The sequence below is a fragment of the Metopolophium dirhodum genome, chromosome 8 (assembly GCF_019925205.1).
Source record: "Metopolophium dirhodum isolate CAU chromosome 8, ASM1992520v1, whole genome shotgun sequence".
NCBI lineage: Eukaryota > Metazoa > Arthropoda > Insecta > Hemiptera > Aphididae > Metopolophium > Metopolophium dirhodum.
In genome coordinates, this window is record NC_083567.1 from 3161299 (window position 1) to 3189277 (window position 27979).

The window sequence follows — 27979 nt, forward strand, 5'->3', positions numbered from 1 at the left end:
AATCCAATAGGTAATATAAAGAATACAAAAATCGTTGACATTCAAATGAATTGCACCCCTTTAAGTGCGTGTATACTCGAAGCCACTGCAGTGATCATAGACATGCACGTAGGGACTTCGCCGTTAAAGTCTCTGCAAGTCTCTTGTACATGGGTTTATGCCATGTTCAACTCTCATCGTTACCTAGCTACTGTGAATTGACTGATTATCAAACTATTATCTATAAAGTTAACACAACGACTGTAGGTTGGTTAGGTTAGGTTACGATGTTTACATTTTTCACCAATAAATTGTAATATTTTACACAATCGTCGCACGACTGGCATAAAAATTGAAGTATCGTAAAGTGTTGCCAACTGCAGGACGACCGAATTTAGTCACAGAATTTATTTATATTCGTCTCGGACCAAAATGTGGTGACTCGGTTCGATTTTAGTGTCTTGTCTTATAGGACAACAAATAAATATTATTTTAAATAATTTTTAATTATATTATATTAATTATCATTATGTATCAAAAGAATAACATATCATATTGTAAAACCTTATTTACTTAAATCCAATACACGAGTTTAATACATATAAATATATATAAAAAAAAGAAAATGAAAAACATTCGTTTAATTATAATATCATATAATAAATATATATTGTAAAGCGCATGTCTGGATCGACTGAAAAAAAAACCGATCGTAAAATAAATGATTAATCCTAAGTCTCTGACATCATAATTATGTTTAGAAAATAAATTAAAATTAAAATTAAAATATAATAATATAAATATAATACTTAAACAATTTTTTTTTTTGTTGTTGTTTTCGATGTGCGAGTGCGCCATTAAAAATAATATTATTATGTAATATATGTCTGTCACCTATAATATTATTATGTGTGCCCGCCGAAGCCATGCGCACAAAACGTACGCGCAGCGGTCGGCGGGAGCACGTCGGAGGAAACGATGACGACGACGACGACGACACGATTAATCGTACGGCCGGTCGCCTCTTGTCGGTCGTCGGCCGTCGTCCGACCCCGTCGTCCCGACCACCGCGATTTATACATTTATCCAATTACGTATACACTCGTTAATAAAAATACATACAATATCATATCATTTATGTGTGTGTGTGTGTGTGTGTGTGTGTGTGTGTGTGTGTTGTGTGTGGGTATAATATAATGTTATAATATTATTATTATCGTAACGGCGTACGCTGCTAGTCGGCACGACCGGAAGTCTCGAGTTCCGCGGGTATGGGGGGGCGGCGGCGGCGGCGACGGTTGCAGTGGTCGACTGTGTGGTGGCCGGACTTCCGGTCATAGGGCGGCCGTGAGCGTCCCCGTGGCGTTGATGGCCAGCTCGGGGGAGGGCACGTACGCGGTGATGATGTCGGCCACGCTGTTGGACGTGCCGAAGACCAGCGCCAGGATGCCGACGGAGATCAGCACCGCGTTCCGGATGGTCATCCAGACGGTCACATTGTCCCAGTACGTGGCGAACTCAATGACCATCGGCACGATGATGCCGAGCAGCGAGAAACAGAAGGCGCCGATGAGTCCGATGAACGGTCCGATTGTGGGCACGGCCACCGCGATCGCCACTGCAAAACGACAAAAGTGCGTTATTATTGTTGTTGTTGTTGTTGTTGTTAAAATATAGGTATCGAGCACAACGAGGTATCATTATATCATATCACACTGCAGGGCGTAACAGAAAGCTCTGACGAAAAAAAATAAATAACAACTGATGCCACTTAAACGTATGACAATAATGGAAACTGGAAATTCCCAAAAATTATATTATGAAAAAAGCCATTACGTTTTAAATTAATAAACTCAAAAAAATATTGATATTTCAAAAAAATCTAAAAAATAATCTGCTTTACTCAGATAAGTGTTTTTACCATCAAAATTGTTCTTATAATCAGATTTACAAATTGGCTATTTCGAATTTTTCCAAAAATATTTAAATCAATTTAATTGATTGGAACAAAAGTTATTTCATCTGCGTCGGGTCTTTCTGTTAAACCGTGTACACTTAAATGGTCACCGTAATCGGTAGTGAGGGGTGAACTTAGACCTAAACGTTTTGGGAGGGAGGAGAGGCTTAAATCTAGAAATATTGGGTGACCGCACAAGAAAAGGCATAGGTATCGGAACAAACCGTCCACGTCCGGAAAATATGTGAGTAGCGGGACGGGTTATACCTATCCCCCCTGCGGTATAAAATATATACTAGAACTTAGGTATGGGGCTAGGACTCGCGTGCGTCCGCAGACCGCCCACACATATCATATATACTACCCTAATTAGCATTAATATTAGAGGGAATTCTTTTAGAGTGGCCTTCGATAGCACACTAATAGGTAAGAAAGTATAATAATATCATATTATATCAGAAAACTCGTACGTTTTATTGATTGATATTTTAATTTTAAGCAAGTTATTGGCATTTTATAAAACAGTAATATTTTACACTGTTATAATAAAACTCACACTAAAATTAGAATATCAATGAAAACCTACGCGGTGCATTATTAGATAATAAGCTTATCTTTAAATTTGATAAGTTCCTCATAAGTTTTAATCGCAATTCATCTATATCTCACTCCGAAAAATAGTTTTTGGTCACGTTGGTGTATAAATTAATTATTACCCCATCAATATCTAATTTCCATTGCAAATATTTTTTCCATTGACTGAATATAAAACGTATATTAAAATACAAAAATCGATTCAAACACATTTATATTTGAAAAAAAATTGCTTTCTACGTATTGACGTCTTGAGGAAAAAAAACAATGACACGAAGTAGAGAAATTTACTTTTTAAATTATCTAAAATTTAAAAACACGTTTTTTTTTCGAAAGAGGACGAGCAAAAAGAAAAATAATCGACTAATTCCGATTTGCAATTTGCGTTTACGATATCGCGTACTCACCAGACAAGGTCACCAGAACCGTTCTCAAGACGTAATTGTGGTAGATTGTAGCTTTTTCAAAGTTTTCCTGGATTTTGGTCCACGCGATTTCCAAACAAACGAAAAACTGTAGACCGTACGTGCAGAAAACTGCTAAGCTGATGCATATCTTGGCTACTTGAGCGGCACTATAATAAACAAACACAAACAAACAAACATTAAGATACAGCCAATAGAGAGAATCGGTAAATTTTTTTTGCACGATCGTCGCAAAGCAAATAAGTAATGCAATATTTTACATTATCCAGGTGCCACAGGTGTCATAAGAATGTGTGACCCAGGTTGGTCTCGATAAACCTCATCGTTTTGGTGGTGTGGGTCACCAAAAACTAGCATGAATGAAAAATTATAAATAAAATAGTAGTATAACGCGATACTATATGCACAGTCTGAATCCAGTTGCGTAGATAAGGGAAGGGGACTATAACCCCCACCCCCACAATCCCATTGACCATGTTTATTTTAGCCTAAATTATAATATATTGTATTAAAAAAATGATTTTACAAGAAGCGTAAGTAGGTAAAGGAAAGTTTAAAGGAGATTTTTTAGTGAGACTTAGCTCCATCATCCTTCCATAAGAAATTCCTGACTACGCCACTGTCTGATTATATCATCATATCCGCACACGTTATCGTTCTGAATAGATATTTTTTTTCATATTATTATATATCATTATGTAAACTAAATATATTTATAAAATATACGAAGTATTTAGGTGTGAATGTATATCTTGGATTTTGGCAGAAGTCGAGCGCGATACAACGAAAAGTTATTTCAATTTTAGTAAATTGGGACATGAGGCTATACAGTTTGCATAATATAATAATATTATGTTACACTCACACGTCTTCGGTGGGAAGGTTTAGCGTTATACTGGGTTTCGTCTCATCGCCGTACTTCAAGAAACCGAGGAAACCGAGAAGAATGTATACGACGGTCACGCCACCCATGCCGACGTTCAGCACACCGAAAACTCCCAAAAATTGTCTGGGCGTTTTCATGTTGTTCTCCAACGGCATCACCTGCAGCAATAAATAATAATAGTAATATAATCCAAGTCTATAATTTTTTTAAATGTTATAAAATCATGTTATCTAGGTAGGTACGTCTTATAAAGCTATACAACTGCTTGGCGTTGGTGAATAAAATAATTAACACAATATGATAGACAAACAGGAAAATCAATAAGAGGAGGGTACCTATATGTTATATGTTGGTATGTTATGTTATGAAATTGTATGAAATTGGTAATCAGAGTGTACCAAAACGACCGAGATAGAAAATCGACGTGTGTCGACTGCAGTTTCACTAGGTAATTGACAAATATATCGCGCCCCTAGGGGCTGGGTGGGTACGGCAACGTACCACTCCGATGGCTTCCATGGCGAACACGGTGAGGCAGAAGAACGTCGGGAACGTTTCCAAGGACCCCACGGCCGGCCTGTCCGAAATGCTGGGTATGCCGTTGAGCGTATAATAGAACGTGATGCCCAGACCGACGGACATCAACAGGTTGGCGACCATGGACACGGGCGCCAAGTACTTGAGGTTGGGCACGTAGCTAAGCAGTATAAGCGGCAAGAGCAGCATGGCAATGAAGTATCGGAGGTTGAGCGCGTAGCCCATGTGGTGGGCAAACAGCTGTTCGAAGTTGGAGGCGATGATCACCGTGTACACACTGCAAGTCCCGAAGTACGTGACGAACAGCAGCCAGAGCACAGACTGCCGGGTGAGCGACGAGAACTTTCGCGACCACGCTGGGCCGTTTGCGAACGCCACTTCAGCCACGTCCGCGTAGCCCATGGCCGTCACTCTGGTCCGCCTGTAGAGCGTGTGGGCGCATTTCACCTGTAAGGACGAGACGAGAGGATAATTTAATATGTAATTATCATGTGTGTGATATACGAGAGTACCTAGGTATGTGTTAGAAACGCCAAACAAATCTATGAGAACGATTTTTTAGATCCGAGGTAAATAAAAAACTTTTAAAAAATAAACATAATATATGTGCTCAATGCCGCAACAATGGATCATAATAATTATTTAATTTTGCCAAATTTCTACAGATAAATGTTGTTAATCACCGACTATGAAAAAGCGACTTGCCTACTAAGTTTACGCGACTCTGTTAAATTAACTTATTAAAAAAATAATAATTTCTCAAACTATACCTATACACTTTTCCAAAATTAATTCCAACGCATTCCTATAGTATAGACCATAGTTATCATACATAAATTAACGAACATTTAATAATGTTTACAATGTTGTTACTAAATAATATGCCCCCCAACTGGAAAAGTATTCGATACATTTAATTCAATAAGCATTATAATATATAGTGACAAGTATAAATTATTAAAGTTTTTAACAAATTGTGGTTTGAAAGCAATAATAATATCTCTGACTCAGTTAGAAGTTTGTAAATCGATGTTTTACTTGTGTGCCTTGTAATAATATCATGTAACGTTCTGTGCTTGACAATCGCGCTTGTCGCATGGGAACTTTGTTAAGTCTCGTAAGACATGCAGTATTATGCTTTATGATATATTTCCGATGGATTTGTGATTGATTAATATTTATCGGCGTTATAATAGTGATTAAAATTAAAATAATATTAAATATGATGACATTTTAATTTTTTTCGAGAGAGATTTTCGTAAACATCATATATACGCCTTCAAAGAAACCTTGTTTTATGGGGGGCCAAATCTGTGATCCGCCGCGAAGGCATAACTGGACGAATTTTTTTTTATATAGCGATGGAGAGGTAATAAAATTGAAGATGTACAAAGATATATAAGAAATATTTTTCAGTAATATTAAAATATTATATTTTGAAAATATTAATATTAGGCGGCGGGCCGGTTCGAAAAGCTTGGAGGGCCGTATAGGCTGGAGACTTCTGCCTTAAATGATATATTAGGTATCTAATACGTATTTCAATTTTAAAGAGAATCTCGGATATGCGTGTAAGTACATATTATATAATATTGCGTGCACTAACCAGTGAGTACGAACAAAACGTGCACACGAACGACACGAACACCGTTGCGAATATGCCGGTTATAAGTCCCGAACACTGGAAAGCTTGAGGCATGGCCAGGATCCCGGTTCCCAAAGACGCTTTGAGCAAATGAGTCAGGGTCTCGCCGTTGCTGTAAAAATCGAAATAATTTTTTTTTATTTATTTGTATGAAAGATACGGTACAAGCCCAACAAAACGAGTAAGAAAATAATTTAGTACTGCAGTACATAGATCCCTACATAGATAATTGAAAATATATATAATAATTATAATATAATATAATATTATTTGATAGGTACATTATATTATGTACAGGGCGATTGTTGAAGCATGCTCATCCCCATTGTCTCCTTCTAAAGTACATTCATACAAATTCTGATTTTTAGAACTTTCAAATATACTATAAAGACCATATTTTGAATTTCTGATATTGTTGTACTACGCTTAATGGGAGTGTCCTGTGGCAATAGAAACTTCTATTTTTTAAACGAAAACCACCAATTTTTAATGAAAGTTATTTAGTGGTTGAATTTCATGAAAATTTATATGTATCTAAATAAAAATTCTATTGAGCGATTTCTTCGTTATTAAAATGTTTAAACTAAGAACAATAATCTTTAAAAATGGTTTTACAAAAATATAAATCAATAGCAACTACCCATATTTTAAATAATTTGAGTATAAAAATAGGGTAAGCATGCTTAAAAAATTGCCCTGTATAGTGTTGAAATAATTATTCATGAGAGTACCTACCCCGTTAAAATTAAATCGGTACAAACCATATAAGTCAGTGGTATGAATAGGTAATGATAATAATTATAATATTATGACGATAATATTATATCAATATGATATTATATTGTATTCGATTACACAACATATCAGTACTCAGTATAATATTATATTAACATATTGTATAATATAGCTGGGTACCACACTCACGTGGTTGGGTGTTCCAAGTTTCTCTCAAGGAATGGGTCGAAGTATTCGTTGCCATTGAGGTGTACGACTTCGCTCTTCTCTTGATTTTTGCTAGATTTTCGTCTGAAATTAATACATGTGTAAGCACTATTAAGAAACATGATAATTATGTTTTAATTTTTAATTTTTAAATGAAAGTCGTTCTTATAACATTGTTCGTGGCGTTCGTGCACGTGATCGCTATTCTCATTTATTGATTTAATTGGTTATGAATTATTAACACATAAAAGTTGATTTAAAAATAAACGTATTCAAAACGAATAATTATTAGAATAATTAGAATAATTAGAATAATCGTACCAAAACTTGTTTGAATAACATGCGTAGAACACTTACGCCAAATGAAAATAAAAATATAAAATTAGATAATAATATTATGATTTATGATTCTTTGTAAGTTTATATGGGTTAGCCGTTTGCAATAACAAATTTTGTTGTAAAATATTCGTAATATCCTACCTACGAATCAACCGTCGATGGATAAAAATTGGAGTACCTACCTTTAAGCTATAATATATTTTGTAGTTATATTATCTTCAGAGCAGTCGAAACGAGACATATATCGAACATGACGACTGTTTATTTTTATAACAAGAACACTTAGATGATTGCAGTCACCTGCGGTACTTAAAATTATTTATGGGAATACGAAATAATTGTTCGAGTTAAACTGATAGAAAGAAATGTAAATTTTACCATAAAATGTCACCTCGAAAAATTTGTTGTTTTCATAATAGCAATTTTGTTTTCTCAAAAGACTGCATGCGACGCGTATTATACTATCTTTAAATATATTTTAACAATTTGTATTTGTAATTTACAAAAATAAAAATAATGATTTGATTACATCACCGCAGCTGTAATTATGCATATAATTATATAAAAGTTTAGAACAAACATTTTACATATTTTACTAACTTCGAGATACAATGTCTGTGAAGGGTGAATATAGCCAGTATAGTTTATAAGTCGTATCTGACGGATTTTATGAAAATCGATTATTTCGCATACAATTTTTTTTATTAAAAGGTATAGATTTAAAGATTTAGTTATAGTATACTGTAGAAGGCTTTTAACCACATTATCATATACTATAATATAACTAAATCTCCAGAGCACACCTTAAAATGTCTAACTGTGTACCTAAATGCCGGTTATGATAACTTGTAAAAATATATTTGTTTTATACGATAAACTAATTTAATGCGGTTAGCCCTATAAGAAAAAGAATGTATTTAAATTTGGAAAATTTAATGTGTACCTATATTAAATATTATTAATCGATATTTGAAAAAGTATTTTACTACCTATATTATATTTTAGATACCAGATTTATCAGTGCGGTACGGTGGCTCAACCTAGACGACTCTCACAACGATACAATGACGAATACATCGGTTTACGACGATTACAGTATAATATAATATATACGATGAACGCATCCCTTAAAAACAAATATCCGCGAATCAGACTCGGGCCAAAAGCTCGGTGGGCTTAATAACGATATAATATACTACACTGCAGCAGTGCCACAAATTAAATAAATTTAAATTTAATTTTAGTTTAATTTAATCTGTGGTAGAGTACTACACACAGTCACATCACACGCGGTCGCCCGGGCTGGCGGTAAGACAACGATGCTATTATTGTGTTCTTAGAATGGAGATAACATGGTATTATGATAAATAATTGCAGGACTATAGACATATACACACAATATGGGCCGTTGTGTTTTTCCGTTTTCCCGTGTCGTTTACCCGATGAGTCACATCGACGACAATAACGCGTCTGTATTGTCTAAATGGCGTTTTATAGAGGCCGTCGATTATAATATTATGTTTAAACGCCGCCGCCGCCGTCGTCGTCGTGTCGAAAGTATAATAACAAAAAACGATAACAATAATATTAATACGACGATGTCAATAACGCGTAAATGTTCAGAGCATCTCTAAATATTATTGTACATAAACAGATGTGATTTCCGTTGACACGCGTACCTATACAATACGCGCGTATTAGCAATTACCTACAACTGACCAACTGCGTATTACCAATTACCTACAACTAGGTAACCTATTCGAATACGGCACGACGGCAAAACTTTAGTATCTACCAAACTACTAAATACAGTCATCGGTTCCATAGATACATAACTAGAAGACTCCGATTTAACTCGAATTTTTTCTTGCTCCTCGGAGTGTTTTTAAGTTGCGTTTGAACCGTTTGAGGTTACGAAGTAGGTAGGTGTATATTATTATAACTCAACGGGAACAGAAATAAATTCGACTTTTGTATTTTTCGAGTTGTACATCTCCTCCTCAAACACGACCTAAAAAACGCTTCAACTAACAAAATTCGACTTATGGCGGTTCGACAATTTTCCAGTCGAGACTCGACCGTATACTAAAATAGGTAACCGTTTCTGTCACGGTACGCGGAAATATCATTAAAAATATGTACGCCTTGGCGGGCGGTAGACGTCGCGAATGCCAAAATCGGCCGACGGCGGTAAACCTGCCGCATTTCACCAATTCACCCTGCATGTGAACCACTACCGTGGTATAGTCTACGTGAAATACAATCATATCCAACTGCAAAATTGCAGACAGTAATCGTAATATTATACTACACATCACATCGTCATCGTCGATTTCGAAAGAAACCAATCATTATATATTATTATATATTTTTTTACAATACGGACCCGTAATAATTGTTATCAATGCGCAGCACACCGCCGGCGCCGAAATCGTACGCTATGATTATTATATATTTATATCGGTTCAGAGTTCGGTGCGCACGCTTTTTAAAACTAATAATTAACGACGGCGGCGCATTCTCTTGTCGGGCGCCACGTTTCTGGACAAAAAAAAAACGAATACACCGTATATCATATACAGAATGATTCACTGAGCATGCGCTCGCCCAATGTTTTTTTTATCATTTAATCGTTCTAAATTCTGATTTATGACATTTTTTAAGATTACTCTCGAGGACCGTAATTTTTTCAAATAGGTGCTCGGATTTGTCACGCCATTTAAGCAGTGTCTAGAGACGACCCGAACTTCACAGGATTCTGATGTTCAAATGACAACCACACTTTTTTACGGTTAAATATTTGGCAGATGATTTTATTGAAAATGTTGTTGTTTATAAAACAAAAGCTAATCAATTGGATTATGAACTATCAAACTTTATGTACCTATTGCCAGGACGAAATAGTCTTTAATAATGGAAATCATAAAATATATATAACATTTATTATATTACTTAATAATACCTATATTATTATATATAATATTATTTATTACCAATTATACTCGGTACATTTTACAAATATTGTAAATTGTTCAAAAATTAATATCAAATCATAATGACTCTCATGCCTTCTAATTATCATGAACTGTTATTTTTTTTGCGCACACAAAATAAGGGTGGTTAAGATTTGAAAGAAAAAGTTGTAAAATAGGGCACTTCTTAAATGGCATAAAAAAAATCATAGTATTAGAAAAGGTGGTCTTAAATTGTGTAAAACATTTATTAAATCGGAATCTGATTAAATGCATAATAATTAAAGGGAAAAATTAGGATGAACATGATTAGTGAATCACACTGTATATAACATATACTGAAAAAATGTCAAGTATAATATAAATGTTTTAATTTTTGAAATTAATAAAATGTGATGGTAAACATTTAAAAAAAAAATCGTTCACGGACAATAAACATTAAAACGTCGTACATAAATAATCTTCGAAAGAGATGCAGATATGTGACTATCAAACGATTTATATATTTTATTTCGATCACGTATTTACAATACAATAAATTATACCGACCATTGAATTACATTATTTTCTAGGTATACCTATACGGCTATAACTATATTATATGTAAATTAGCATCCACACCACTTTGGATCGCACATTTCATATGAAATGAACGAACTTACGAATAAAAAAAAAAAATTATCAATAAAACTCACTTGGTTTGCGATGGTACTTCTTTCATCTTGGACTTGTCGTCCAACAGGAACGACTGGAGTTCCGGCTCTGCGCCTTGTGAACCCTGAAATGCGATCACGGTATTTATATTTATTATTCTTCGGTATATTTTACAATAATAATATGACAATATTTTACACCACGGAGCAGTGTTGTTTGGGGTGCGCGTCTGCGGCACAGTTATATTGTTGTTATTTATTGCGACAATATTTTGAATTCCACGTGTGCACCTATATATCCGCGTACACCGCAGCAATACGCTCGGGGGACGCCGAGACCTGACTGAGGAAGTGACGGAGACAGAGCGAGGAAAAAAAAAAGGTGGATCGTTGACAAGTTATTTGGCCGACGAGAAATTAATACGTTAATATTTAAAAATAAACTCTATAGGCGTATATAGGTACACACTGCACTTTTGCGCGGCCAGACGGACACTAAAATATATTTTATATAATATATCATATATAATATTGTATCGAACGAGTGTAGACAGCGGCGGATCGTACGGGGCGGACGCGCGAGAGATACGAACGGGAAAAAAAAAAACACTTCTTCCCTAAATGGAGTTTCGACCTATATAAAACGTAATGTGCAATGTGCAATTATACTTACTGGAGTGCAGTTTATTATATGTATATGCGACAACGGACGACGACTCGTCGAGCGGTGACCGAGGATTTCGTGGAATATATAATATACAACAGAGGAACGCGCGCGTATTCCTATTCGCCTATACTGTCAGTCGTCGACGGAGTGCTGCTATGAAGGTATTGTGGGTAATTATAAATTACGAGGCGGCCCAGAAGTGAGAAATAATTGTTTAATTTGTTTTTATAAATATGTTTTGTCCACGACGTCGCTCGATGATTTTGCCACGACGACGACCGCAAATCGACTGCGATTGTACGCAGATCCTCGTCCGTCGTCAGTCTTAAACCCCGACGAAATGTACCTATATATGTGTTCGGGCCACAGAGATATTTACGCGAAAACGTGCCTTATCTTTAACTATAATATGATATTATTGCAGAACATTTAAGAAAATGAAAAAAAAACGATGCATGTGCCCGCAGGCCTATAACGAGAGATATTTTTTAACTATGACATATCATTTATGTACATGATAGTAAAGTAGGTATATATATCGTAAGATGTAGTCGGCACGGGTAAGTATATAATATCAGGTATGTGTATCATAATTTATATAAATATGATTAATAAAAAAAAAAACGATTAAGTGGTGCGACACGGACTCGGACGGACAACTGTACTCGCGTCTAAAAATAGATACCCTATTTAGTATAGACATATCGGAATAATGTACAAAGATATCGTTAAATATGGCCAGCGTTGTCCACCGCGATATTATAATAATATAGTTCTCTGCACCACACGCATCGACGACATATTATATAACTACAAAAATATGAAGTTATAACAATGTATAATAATGTCTGTATCAGGGTGGTCCTCGAGGTCCTCAAAGTCATTTCTTTTTTTTTTTTACCCCCTTAGAAGACATAATAATATTATGTAGATAGTAAATATTATATTTAATAATTTAAATTTTGGCTTCTGAAAAACAATGCCGTTCATCACATTAATAATTATTTCCATATCCTAAATATATTTAATCGACCTAATTATCGTAATATTCTAAATCAATATTAATCTGTTCTGTGATAACTTGTGTATTATATAATAATATTATGTTTGTTATAAAATAAAATATGAATTAATTGCTTCTTTTGCCAACCCGAATTTATATAAACGTATGACATGACCCGCCAACTATAAAAGGTTGGACCACCCTGATAATATTATGTATTAATACATAATTATTATACTTATCGGAAAGCAGTGGCGAATTCAAGGGAGCTTAGGCACCTAGTGGATATTAATAGGTATTCGTGCTTAATGTATTATATAAGTAATTGTCTTTATCTTTTTTTTATAAATATATACGTATACAATCTGAATAACCGCCCCCCCCCCCCCCAATGGGTACACCAAGAATATTTTCTAATTGAAAATACAGTGAAAAAATTATTTGCTAGAATAGAAGCCTGCATCCAGTAGTGACATTTCCTAATTATTTACCTAATTACCAGGCAGTAATAAACAAAAATATCAAAAGAATACTATAGTACTAATAGTCGGGAAGAATAAAAATAATAAATTCTTATAATTCATCGGTGATGTACTCTTTTTATTTTAAATATATCAATTTTAAACTATTTTCATATATAATTATTTACTTCTCCTCATTTTCCTGTATCACACAAAAAAAAATCACATGGAATTGTTAAAATGCAGAACGCTTGGGGTCTTGTTTCAATTTTGGAAGTTGAAACACAAAGCATAGTTATATAAACATAAATTATTACTTATTAGTATAAAATTAATTTCCTTTAAAATAAACAAAAATATTTTTTGGATCTAAAAAACTAAGAAACTATGTTTACCTATTATTACGAATTGTTGAAGATTAATTGTTTCGGAATGGATAGATTTACTTAAATTCAACCAGGCTTAAAATCCTTAACGGAATAATAGATAATAATAGGAGTACTACAGTGATATTCAGATATTATGGAACAATATCGGTGAAATAAGGACTTGGTTATCAGTTAGGATGGGCACAATCACAATCATGACCGAGAATGTCAATGAATGGGCCTAAACTATTTCAAGGCCTAAGCTGTAACTAAAACTTTACGTGTGACATTTATAACACTTTAATTTGTTAAAAATGTATAAGTCTTGTACAACCAAAACAATTTTAAAAATCTTTATATTATAGGCTTAACAATTATCAACATATTTCTAAAATTAATACACTACATACGATCATATAATATATACATATATATCATTGTTTTATCACAAACCGATAGTGCTACTTCAGTAATTAAAAAATTGATTCTTTTTTCCCAGAATTTCTTTTCTAATCTAAATGTTATTTTTGAATAATTTCGTTTTCTAATCTATTTTATTTATGCGTCCCAATTACACATTTTTTCGTCACAATAAGACTTGAATAAAAATTCAGCAATAGACGCATGATATTTTATAGACTGCACGTATAAACTTTCTCAGTAGGATTAAGAATTAGTGAAGACGCAATTGCGTATATTAAATATTGATACTTGATATGGAAAAAATTCATTAACAAGGGTCAAGCGATAAAAAAAAAATAAGTAATTGCAACGTAATTACAAATGATCTATTTATATCAAATTAAACTGATTATCTATAAAGTAAAATTAAACATTTAAAGTATAAAAAACAAAAAGCGTTCGCGATAACCTATTCAGAAAGGATGTGTAAAAAATAATTGATCTCATAATAATAATTACTGTAATCAAGACATTCCAATCCTCCATAAAAAAAATCTGAACAAATTAGGTAAGTACCTATAACATTATATTATTCAATAAAACAAATCTTTGTTGATTTTACCATTGCACAGGTACTGCAGTGTGGTTTGTATAGGCCACTAATCAAACGTACGTGTATGTTTATTGGTGACGTACCTACTATATTGTATGTTTTTATATTTCTTCCAGATCAGGAGCAAAATATTTAAATGAACGTTGAAAAAAATTAAACAATATCAGCTATATTAAACCTGCAGCATAGTGTTTTATCGATCAGTAATTAAAGTTTAGTTAAGCGAGAAGTGAAGTGATTTAATGTCAGTGGATATCCCGTGAAAGTTGTATAATGGTCGTACGATTATACGCTTACAGCTACAATTACAAATTTTTTTTTTGGTTCAAAAACGCGAACATTTATCGAGATAATGAGTGTTGTGGGTTAAAAACTACTTTGTATAATACAGTCTCGTATCCAATTGACAAGGACAAGTAATTGTCTGAATGATTAAAAAATGGATAAAATGTGCCAACCTCATACTTGTCGATGAGTTGAGTATAACATGGTGCACCATAATTGCGTAGGATTGCCCATACGCTGCAACTTCACACACCTCTTATTTACATTTTATATAATATAATCTTATCTCTATATCGTATCGTGTCTGAGTGTTACTGCTAGGTGGGTAGCTGCTCTCCTCAAGCTTTCACAGTAGGAATGATGTTTTTTCTTTATTTTACACCCATGTTTTTGCTTAAATTGTAACAACTGTTATTAAAGATTTAAATTTTCTAATAGATGTAAACAATCCTTTATATTTAAAAAAACTTTCGGTTTAACATTCAATGAGTACTTATTTATATAGGTAATCCCATGAAAAAATTCCTCTTCTGAAGAATATCGAGTAAATATGTGTGAATTGTCGTTAAAAAAGTAACACGTTAGATATTTTGCAAAAACTAGGATTTCTAAAAGTGATAAGTACCTATAATCTGATTAAAAAATAGATGAAATGTGCTAACCTTGTCGATGAAATAAGCTTAGTGGACCATATTTGCGTAAGACTATTATACGGTTTCTTATCATAGCTCTTCACACCTCTAAACCTCTTATGGACATTTCATATTTTTACATATAAACTTATAAGTTAAAAAACATTCAGTTCAATATTTAGTCTATGAGCCCGTGAAAAAATTCCACATCAGATGAATATCGAGAAAAAATCATTAAGTTGTCGTTAAAAAAAAAAGTAACACGTTGGATATTTTGCAAAAATTAGGATTTCGAAGAGTAACTATGATCGTCTTTACTTCAAATTGTAATCCACGTTTAAAGAATATTTTTTTTTAAAAAAAACGTAACGATATGACGTTATACATATTGTGTCGTCTACGCGGTGTACGTGTTAATTATTAAATATATTGATAATTCTGCTTATATTATGTTACGATGATGATTAATAATAAAAATAAAAATAATAACTCACCATCATGATTGCGGTTCAAACGGTTTGCTCCTTTTCACGTGTCGGAAATGAGTCCCCCGACCTCGTAGTTATTATATTATAATAATAATATGTGGTGCGACTTTATATCACGCGACCACTGAGTAACTCGGCTGGAGGAGCTGTGCAGCGTATCTGCGGCGATATATTTAAGACACAACCTGTAAAACAACAAAACGCACGGTAAATATTTTTAATCGACACGACAAATCGGCAAATCGCGTGAGACTGAGCACACCACCCTATGGCCGTCATCGCTGTCGCGCCGATTATACGAATGCATTATGAGACGGCCTTTGACACGCGTGATAACGTAATATCGTTGTCATAGTCATGTTATTACGTATTATTATTATTATGTATACGATTATATTAATATTATTAAAATAATAATTATTATCCGAATACACATTGTACGCGCGACTGCTACACATCACGTATATAGGTGAAGCTCACACACGACAATGTATTATATTAATTATTTAAAGTGTACAATCTCGTTTTCCGTTAAAAAAATTCCTACCGTCAATTCTTCACCTGTTGCATTGCTGTGCGTTATAATAATATGTATAGTATTTGCGATATTAATAGCATCGAATATCATGAAAATAAATAGTCAATTAAGTACCCGTAATATAATCTATACGGGCAACGAATTATTTGCTGTGGGTTCGAGTAAAAATACGAAAAATTTTGTATTTTCTGCACCAGTCATATTTTTTTTAATAATCATAATATATGGTTAATTTCATGTCCGTGCAGTGCACGCGGTATGACCACAGATATATCTAAATAAATATGCGAACGAAAAATCACAATATTATACAACAGAAACGAAATGGTAACAATATTATAATATTTGACAGCTGACGATAGTTGCGTTAAAAAAAACACACTGTGAAGCATTCGAAAAACTCAATATATAGTTTAATTCAATTACTTTGAAACATACGACGCACTCGGTGGGTTGTTAAAAGAACTTAAAACTCGGTAGGTGTTAAAAGAATCGCCCTGTAAAAATCAACGTCTATAGCGTTCAAAAAATAAATCTATAGATTATAATACTCTGATGCGTGCATGTGACGTGCTGACGTACGATGGACTGCTGTTCGGTGTTAGAATAGAATCTTCCTGTATAATATTATAATATAATGGATCACACGCGTACAATAACCGCTATTATAATGTATTATTCTGCTTAGATATAGCTCCTCTGGCGTAGGCGGCATAATATTATTATTTCGGATGGTCCGGACACAAGTTGAAGGACTGTATATAGTACGCTGTTTAATTACTGTGGGTCGTCGCCAAGGACGTATCAGATAAAATATAATAGTTACCACCACAATGTATAGTTATAATATCATGGTAAGGTATGCGGTACAGGGTATACAGACTATACAGTATAATACGGTATATACCGCACGCACGTGGTTAGGTTGAAGTTGTGGTTTTATCTTATATAATATTATATATTATATGTACCCACGCTGTCGTCGACTCTACGTCGGTTTGCAGCCCGTAATATATGTATGTATTTTAAAGTTTTTTTTTTTACTATTCTACAGCAACGCAATAAGATAATATTACATTATTATTGGCTAATTCTACGCGAAAATGCACGCGCGATACATCAATCGACGGACAACTCACGTACGCTATTTCCGAGCCTAGATTTCGAACGTAACAATAATAATATATGGGCAATCATCATTTTCCTAGCCGCGATAACGAAACGTCAATCCGACAATATTATCACTGGCGACGTTACATTATTCTGTCGTCTCAATTTTCATGCGGGACTTTAGAGATAGGTATGGGCACCTAATTTTTGGCATAGAACAATATAATAATATGAGATCGCAAAAGTATGACTCCTGCGCGCACGTTCGACGGTGCGCAAGAATAGCGATAAAATTTTTTCAGAAAAAATCATTTTGCATTTTTTATATAGGTAGGTACTCGGGCTGCTTGGACAGCGAGACATAAAGCCACAATACGAATATAATATAATTAATTTTCACTGAATAATCGAAGTTTAAAAAGGTATGACTTAATGATATTATATTGTTTCAATCCATTGTGAACGCGTTGTGTGATTATATTATAATCGATTTCATCCCACGACTATTATATTATATAACTGTGTTTGCTTAAAATTGATCGACACGGGCAATAATTACGTTAATTACGAGTGTGGAAAAAATAATATTTATGTGACAAAGGCCCACGTGCGTGACACGTCTTGCAGGGACCACGTGGTCTACGCAGTAATGTAAATATTTATTATTTGCCGCGGCAAAGGTCGACCCATTATTATTAACTAACATATTAATATACCTATATAGGTTCTACCCGTGGGCAAATATAGAGAAAAATAAAACGGTTTCGTTTTCCAATACACCATTCGGTTTTAATACGTCGTCGTTTTTCACGTTTTGTCAATAAAATAGGTAGTCAATTTGCGAAATTATTTACTCGTGCACACGGAGCGAGCGCTGTTTATATCGCAGCATATTATAATGTTATTGTTTAATTTCAAATCTCGTAAATACAAAAGCGCACACAATAATAATATTAAGAGCGTTGTTTTAAAATAAATCTGACGTGTCTTAATATACGCTACAGACCACAGGTAAAACGAGTTGCAATTGAAACATCCATCACGTTCACAGACGTTGATACTTTTTTTTAAGTGTATTGAGTTTTAATATAATATAATAGATTTAAACGAATCACAGTGACAAAAAAATAATTTTTTTTTGCATAATAAACCTTTTAGCAGCGAGTTTTGTATTTTCACGATTTTTATTACGCAATGAACACACTTCGATTTTTTTGTTCAATCAATGTTGAATAATTTCGGTGATCTAGACGCCGATCCAAAACAATATGTTAAAGTGGATTGTATGACCGTTTTACAGTTTATTGGAGTATGTAATGTACTGTAATATTGCATTTTTGTCCTTAAAATGTTGAAGTTTCCAGTCAATAAGATGTTTATTAATGTCAAATGTACATTTCATTTATTGATTACAAGTCTAAAGTCTTATTATTGTTATACAATTACTATAATGCACACAATAGCGCATAATATTACAACTGCAAATTGCAATAATAGTAATATTGAACTTTCGCTGTACAACGCATTATAATATAGCTATAAAATTATTATAACAAAATATATATTATAATTTATAACAATACTGAATAGTAAATACACACTGCAGGTACAATAATGTGTCAATGTATTTATATTATTATTATTACGTCTGGTGAGTGGTGACCTAAGGGCTGCGACCTAATCCAATTATAAGCTCTTTATATAATATAAGTGAATAAGACTGAAAACGACGATTAGAATATATTTATTCGACGATGGTGGCATGTTCACATTTTTTATTATATAAACACGATAACCCTTAAACTTAATAAAATAAAAATATATAAAAAAAACTTTAACCTAGAATCGGTAAATTAAACTAAAATTTAAAACAAACAATGATAATATTTGAATATTATATGAGTAGTAAACAATTAAATGGCTTGCAATTTAAACATATTTTATAATATATAATAATAATACTACATATTATCGTCTATATCACGCTCTTGAGGCTCTTTAGCGGTTTATCAAAAGATATACCTATTGTCTTTACTTATTATATATTTACGTCTTACCTACCTACACTATATTATACACTTTTAATATAAGGCTATTATGAATTATGACGATTAAAATATTCTATAATATGATGATAAATTGTTATTCGAGCGTTCGCGTTATCATAATTGTACGTTATCCACCATACGTTGGAGCATTGACAGAGTTTAAAAATATATCAAAGTAGTTATATTTTAATATAACAATATATAATAATTACGTCCATAAATTAATATTATGTAAACAGTATACCTATGCAGTATATTTATAACTACTTTATTTTAAATAATAATCAACACAATGTGGCGCTGTTTCGCTACATTTTAAAAACAAGTACGTTACACTGCTTTATAATAGGTACCTAAATCTTCTAATACTTGCAATTATCTCGGTCGAGACTACCTACGCGTCTTAAAGTAAAACATATTTGTGAAAAAAATGTGCATTACAATAAATAACGCAATAAGTGCGTTACACAACTATATTATTTGTCTAAAATATTGGTTTGAACTCATTTTAGTAGTATATGTCTTTTACACCTTCAACATTATATCGTACGGTTTTGGGGCTTCATTATGCACTCTAGACTATGTAGAGTGAATATAATATCGATCGCTGAGCTGGTATAATACAAATAAAATATATACATAATAATCATGGGACCCGACGTGCATAAAGTATAATAGACTGTCGATAAAGTTAAATCATTTTGAGGGTTTCTATCGAAACATCCAAAACGATGTTTCCAGATTATAGGTTAGCCACTATCCGACATGAAAACAATTTCACAGTTCAAAACACAATCATCTCGAATAAAAGTAAAATAATAACGTTAAAAAATAAAAATAAATGGTATATTAAATTAATATTTTATAATAATCGGTGTATAATTTTAAAAGTATATACATAGAGCACAGTTATGTAACGATAAACGTGAGCTTATTGATTTCTGATTTTAATATACCTTTACCGCGCGGCCACGTCTCCAAACATTTCGATTTTATAATCGTGTTCTAGAATGCGTTTACTACACATCCATATACTAAGCAATAACCAATAAGTACCTTATAACTTGTCATTAGGATAATAACTATAATAACAACAAAGGCCAAAAATTGGTTATATTATATTTATAAATTACCTATACTAAAATTAAACACACATAGACGAGTATACACATTAGTACATTACAGCTGAAGGTACTCAAGTCATTGTACTACATGTCTATTATTAAAAAAAAAGTTTAAAAGGACTTAACTGCATATCGTCGATTGCGAAAGCAGTAAAAGATTAATATTGAAAAATAAAAAATAGTTTTTAATTAATATTTTATAATAATCGACGTATAAATTTTAAAAAGGACACCAACCCAGTACAGTTTGGTAATGATCATTTATTATTGAGATTTTATTGATTTCTGATTTTACCTGATGATACCTTTACGTCGACTAGGTTTACAAACATTTCGGTTTTGCCTAGAATAACTATACGTTTGTTATACATCCAAATGCTAGTCCATTAGCACATATACCTATAACTTGTGTCTTGTAAAATTCTGTAGACCATTAACTATTATCAATTAAGTTTAACTATTATATACATCAATGTAAGTATATCTAGTTCTCATTGAAAAGACTATTTTAGGTCAAATCACGAGTATGACATACATATTAGGGTTTGTATTTGATGTCAAACCAGTATAATATTATAACTTAATATTACTGTCCACTAAACATAAATAAAACTCTATACAATATACCAATTGTCTTTTAAGATGAAATATAAAATACAGGTAGCTAAGATATACGTAGGCGGTAAAAATTAATTTTTCGGGTGATCAAACAAGTTGGGTGAATTTATTTTTTTTTTTAACGAGTTAGGTATTCATTTTTTTTTTTTTTTTGACAGAATAATATAAAAACAGAATTCGAGGACAATAATATATTCTGCAAATATTTATAAGAAGGTACCTACGTTTAAAATTTCAAACTATCACATTTTAAATTGTAATATCATAATTATTACTAATCTAGTAATCTACGGTAGATAATTGATAATATACACTATACACATCACATAAAATAGTTTTTTAATTATAGCTTTGAAAATTAAATACCTCAATACTTTTATATATTCAGGAAAAAAAACGAGTAATTTGGTTGAGCGACGTATTCGGCAATCTCTATATTATAACGTTGTGACATAATTTAGTGTGTTAGCGATTATCAGTTGACAACGCACGTACAGAACAGTAGATAATTTAAAAGAAAAAAAAATAATAACCAAACTTTTTGAGACATCGATATTCGATATTATATAAATGTTCTCAAGTAACATCATTTACAAGAAAATGTAATCATCTTTTATTATAGTTGCAGCAAGAATATAATGAAATATTATATCATATTAATATGACGTAACCTACACAACATTTAGGCAAATTTCCACCTTCCAAGTCTAGTACATCTAGTGATCTTAAATAGCCGTCCTTAACAGTAAATGCGTAGACTATTTTATTTTTAAAAACTAATAAAAGATTTATAATACCTATCATATAATAATATAGCAAGTACTTAAATACTACATTATAATATTAAATTTAACTGTTCTTTAATTATAAATTAAATTTAAAGATAATGTTTTCAAGTATTTATTATAGTTCTATTAATTTAAATTTGCTGAATATAGACGTTATTGAAACCAGGTAAAAAACTCTTATTTCTTCATTCTTCAATGTACGTATTTATTTTTTTATTATTCTAAATATTTTAAAAGATTAGAAAAATAGTTTTTCTAAAAATCGCTTCTGTTGTGTCATCAGTCATCACTCATCAAATATAATAATATAATAGTTTAACAAAGATTGAATGATTTATCACCATGCACACTATAATGCTATATAAAAAGATCAGTGAATGTGATGCCGACATGCGTTGTAGTTTATATTATTTAAACGCATATATATATATATATATATATACGCAATATTTAAATAATATTTCTTTATACGCTCTAACTAAAATAATGTGTATGGAAAATTTAAAATAATTGTTTTGTGCATTTATTTTGTTTTGATTATTATTTTCAGTTAGTAGAGCAGCTACGTAAAAAAGCTCAAGTATTTTTGGCTTCCGTATAAAAGAAACTGAGCCAATATAAATACTGTGAAATACCTAAACTTTAGTAGCACATTTTCAACATTTTTTTTATATCGGACGAATAATAATAAATTGTTCTTGTCAATCGTGTAAAAAACTATTAACAGAATGAATTTTTATCGCACACAATCTTATTTTGAATTTCACAGAGTTTGTATGTATACCCACTTAAATGAAAACTAGAAGTGTATAGTTTAAAGTATAATTTAAAGTAGGTAGGTATAATTTAAATTAAAACCAGGAGCCGAGATGCACCACGATTTTTAAGAACATTCTAAGCTATCTGACTTGAGATACACATAAATAAGAAACTATTGGTTCAATTATTAACTAACAATATTAAATTTTTAGATTATTTTGAACCACTATTTTCAAAATCACAAAAATTAACTGGTTATGTGAATGCATATTAAAAAAAAAATCTTCCTTTATGTATAGATAATAATATTATGTCGTCGTCGTTATGTAAAAAGTGGTCAAGTGACCATTTTAATAATATTTTAAATTTTAAATTTGTATAACTCTATATTTTCTTTTGTTTTTTGACTCTTTTTACGTATAACGTTGACCGAGTTGCTATGCAGCTGTCTAGAAAAAAACAACTACGTGGAAAAACTTTATGGAGCTATACAAATTTAAAATTTAAAAATGATCACTTACCACCCATTTAGCATAACGATTACTGTAATATATTTTATTTTTATCAGACCATATGTCTGGTACATATCATGAATACCTGGTAAGTTTTTCAAGATAAAATATAGCATTGTAATATAGGTCTACGTTTACAATGGCGTTTTATATATTATATAACAGGTCGACCATCTATCTATGTTTAATGTATTTTAGTGGGCACGATAAAAGTTTTTTGTTTGTATTTTCCTGTATCGTAATATTGTCTTAAATGTTTTTTTTTTAAATAAAAGTAACGGTTTACCAATAAGTATAAAAAACCAGTTAACAATACACAATGGACTACATCAGTATAGGTAGGTACCGCTGTTACCGTGATTTATTTACCTATGTATTCTCTGCAACACATGCAATTGACCGGTTTCGTTGTATCAATTGAAATCCATGGTATATATCTATACTGAATCGAATATACAAAATCTCATGCGAGTTTGTTTGTTACCTACTTTAAGAAGATATAAAGTTTGGTAAAAAAATTTTGTACATAAGTCGTCTATGCACAAAAATTGTTTTCACAATATTTGAGGTTTTGATTTTTGAGAATATTATTATATATTTTCTTATAACTTATACTATGAGTTATGTTATATATTTTATTTAAATTAATAGGTGACAGTCCTCAGTGGCGTTGGTGTTTCATTGAACATCCAAAACACACCCAGTCGACAGTATTTATACAAAAACTACATTTGTAGGTATTCTATGATTCAGATTTCTACGGAATATGTTTTGTTATTTGTGGTTCTATTTGGCATTTGATATTATTATAGTATGAAGATGGATGACTACAATAGTGGAGAGTGTGCAAAATCCCCACCCCCCACACACACACACACATGTTGTATTTAAATATAAAATTAAAACACTCCCTAAAAAAAATCCTGGCTACACATACAGGCTGCAAGTAAGTAATAACATTCATTATCACGGACAACAGCGATGTTCATTTTGGCGGGACCATATTATATTCATTACGTTTGTCAGATCGTTATAAGAATTATTATTTAAGTTTTGCCTATAATGACCAGTAAACGCGTAATCGCAATGAAAATGGCTGGATGAGGTCAATATAATACGCATATATCTACACAACCGCTACCTATATTAAATAAATAACCTAACCTAATCAATGTAACGAGACAAGTGCCTTAATACACACACAACATGTACACAAGTAGGTACAGTCGACCGCTATCATAAATGTTGAATCAATATATCGACGTCTCCGTCTTTTTTTTTATTCCGTATTTACTATTTAGGCGTAGTACACCTCTACCTAATTATAGTAGATAAACTACGTGACGACTTCATAATATTGTGCCCGTATAATTATATAATAAATATTTGCATACTATTATACTCATATTACGAATTGATTAAAATTCAACGGACGTATATAGAGTTCCAAGCACGTGATCTTACATCAAACTGATATACACAGAGAGACTATATACCATTATATATATTATAATATGCATATAATTATTAAAATGTTGTAAAACGATTAAAGTACGTAAAAATGCATAACAAATACGTTATAAGTTATATAACTTATAACATTAATAGTAGTGTTATTTATACCAATACCAATATTGGTAGTACACACTGCAGTAACGAATTCCGGTTTTTAGTTCGAAAAAAGTTAATATTATCGTAGGTAGTAGGCGAATCAATAATTGCAAAAATGGCACATGTCCACCTTTCATAAATTGTTCAGGAGAGGTAAAAATCTTAATATTTTTAGAAAAAAATGAAGAAAAAAATTCACATTATATAGAAATTGTATAGACATTAGCCTAGTTTGCACAGTATTTATCGAACCTAAACAAAAATCTGTAAAAACGTGATTTTATAAAAATTATGGACATGAGTCTTTTTTGCATTTTGAGATTCAGGTATATAGGTACTCGAGTATAATCAAATCGCATGTGTTTCTAACAACAACAGATTATTAAGTAAACATATTATGCATACAAATGTTGACGTACATGTTTTTGTACCTATATGGCTATATGTATATAATATATAATTATCGGTTACTAATAAAAGTGTACATAAAAACCCCTGAAACTACACGAGAATGGAACAAAATCATAATATTGCTGTAGCGCTACAGACAATTTGACCTACGGCCGCGAAGGCAATAATAGTAATAAACTAATAACTAATAACGCGGGCACGGTTGATCGTAAATTCGTAAACATCGTCGTTTTGTTTACACGATGGAAAACATTGATGTCTCTTTTATGATTTTCAGATTACGAAATTTAGGATTTTTAATAACGTATAAAGGAACATGAGGTACATGGTTGGTTTGTGGTTTATTATATACTTAAAGTGCTATAAAAGTGGATTGAATATAAAGGAACGTAAATACAATGCGCCCTTGTATAGAGCCTTTTAAACTAATGAGAAATTTTAAACGAAATATTATTATCTGGTTTGACAAAAAAACCTGGCCAGATATTTCATAGCAATTTTAGATTACAGCATGGAAATGCTATCGCACAAAGTTCTAAGCAGGTATTACAAGAGAAAACAAACGTACGCAGCATATTTAAACTCTGAATCGACCAAGTAGAGAGTTATATTGAATTCCTGTAGGAATTAACTTAAGTATCAGTCAAACAGTCAAACTTATTACAAACCTGTTGTATCATTTTGAACGTTCAATTTCGGATTTGGTTAACATATAGTTACAATGAGTTTTAAAACAAATCATATTCAACAGTACAGTGATAGGAGTTATAACCATTTAAAAATATATTATGGTTAAATTTAGGGATTTGAACGTTTATTGGTACCAAAGGGTAATCAAAACGGTGATTTTCTTTTTTTTTTATACACGCGCAACATAGGAATTTAGCAATGATATGACAATTAGAACAGCTTTAGAATTTTTGTCAGAACTACTTAAGAAAGACTTTTTCTTGATTTTGATTTCATCCCCCCCCCCCCCCACTAAAAAAAATTATGTTGAAAAAGTAGAAATTAAAAAATTGTCACATTTAAATTTTTGCGGGGAAGCTAAAATCAAAAATGTAGAAAAACCGATCTCGAATATTATAGACTTAATGACAAATTCATATCTGTTTTCAGAGTTTTGATCGTTTCACTAGATCAATTGGTACGAAATAAATATAACACATCTAATTAACTATAACGTATGTTAGGATAGACAAAATCACCGATTTCGACCCCTTCAACCGAAAATATATGATAATTATTTAACAACGATGTTCCTGATACTGAATTGAGAATGTTCAAAAGCTGTGTGTATAGATAATATGCATGACTAATAAATAATAATGAATAATAAATTAGATTAACGTGCAGCAGAATCGTATAAAAATATTTTAATGAACATGAATGAACTACGTTACCGAATGAACCGTATTAAATTGAAATATGTAAGCATTTCAATTTGTATACACTCGGGTAAAAAAAAATGAAGCGTTTATGTATAGCATTTATTTTGTACATTGAGTCGGGTAAAATTCGTTAACGTTAATATCATACATATTATTATAATGTTGTACACAAACGGTAAAAAATTAATTGAATATAGAATAGATACAATAGGTACATTAAACTTATAGCGTTTCATCTGCAGCACAATATGATCAAAATGGTATCTGTCGCCAGCATGGTCTGCATTTTTTAAATACTATGGGCACCACCGGTCTGACCACCGGTATTGTACAATAATATAATATAGGTACAATTAATGCACGACATAGGTAAGTAGGTACACTCTACACCGTAAAAAAAAATTTATAAGTACGCATGTAAATGGAAAATCATATTATTTAGAGGCCTGCGGGCAGCAACAACAATGTGGAAAAATAATAAATGTGCGTAATTTTTTAAAAAAAAGTGATTATTTCTGCGGAACTATAGACGATTAATCTGTCGGACATCCGGCGATTTACACGCACGATAACATCGCGTCGCGGATAGCAATCAATTGACGTGCACACGGGTGATTATAATAATTTAAATTTATATACACGTCAGCACGTGGTTTGTCATATTATATGCAAAAAAATTAAATTATTCAAATTTACGCCGTAATAATACGTACCTATATAATGTTGTATACGTATGTGCGGAAACAATAGCATGTCAATGAGTATATAGTAAAAAGTTGTCGTCACTAACCAATACCGTTACCTCGGAATAATTCGTAGTAACAGTCGTACCTATCTATATTGTAATAAATGACAATATATAATATTAGATATTATACGTAGGTACCTATTATACGGCTATGCCATTTAAATTATAACACTCAATTGAGGGCAATAACTCACAGACAGTCGTGTAATAATAATATATAAATATAAACAAGTAGGTGCCTATAATAATTGATATTGTAATAATATTATCGTGGCTGTCGTAAATGTCGCTATACTTGCTACCTGTAGCTTTATTATTACCTATCCGTTTATATATACAAAACATAAACATATGTAAATTACATTTTGTAAAAAAAAATAAAATCATCAACAAGAGTACGCGGCGCGTGCGGCACATAAAAAACAATGATATATGATGCCTTTATAATAATTAATAAACTATAATACACGGTA

The 27979-nt window shown here is 31.9% G+C and overlaps 1 protein-coding gene across 3 annotated transcripts in view; it reads right to left on the reverse strand.

The window, feature by feature from the left end:
* Positions 1-532: 532 nt before the first annotated feature.
* Positions 533-27979, reverse strand: part of LOC132950249 (proton-coupled amino acid transporter-like protein pathetic) — a 39787-nt gene continuing 12340 nt past the window's right edge. The window contains exons 2-9 of one of the 3 annotated variants that reach the window (XM_061021582.1): positions 15855-16033; positions 10972-11054; positions 6948-7049; positions 5985-6135; positions 4343-4825; positions 3821-3999; positions 2938-3104; positions 533-1597 (exon numbers count right to left, since the gene is read on the reverse strand). In XM_061021582.1, the coding sequence (XP_060877565.1) occupies positions 1314-1597; positions 2938-3104; positions 3821-3999; positions 4343-4825; positions 5985-6135; positions 6948-7049; positions 10972-11054; positions 15855-15860 (1455 nt within the window). In that variant the 5' untranslated portion in view covers positions 15861-16033 and the 3' untranslated portion in view covers positions 533-1313. Of the gene's footprint in view, positions 1598-2937; positions 3105-3820; positions 4000-4342; positions 4826-5984; positions 6136-6947; positions 7050-10971; positions 11055-11128; positions 11149-11602; positions 11910-15854; positions 16034-27979 lie in introns of those variants that run through there. The other 2 variants (XM_061021583.1, XM_061021584.1) reach the window with 2 other exon arrangements.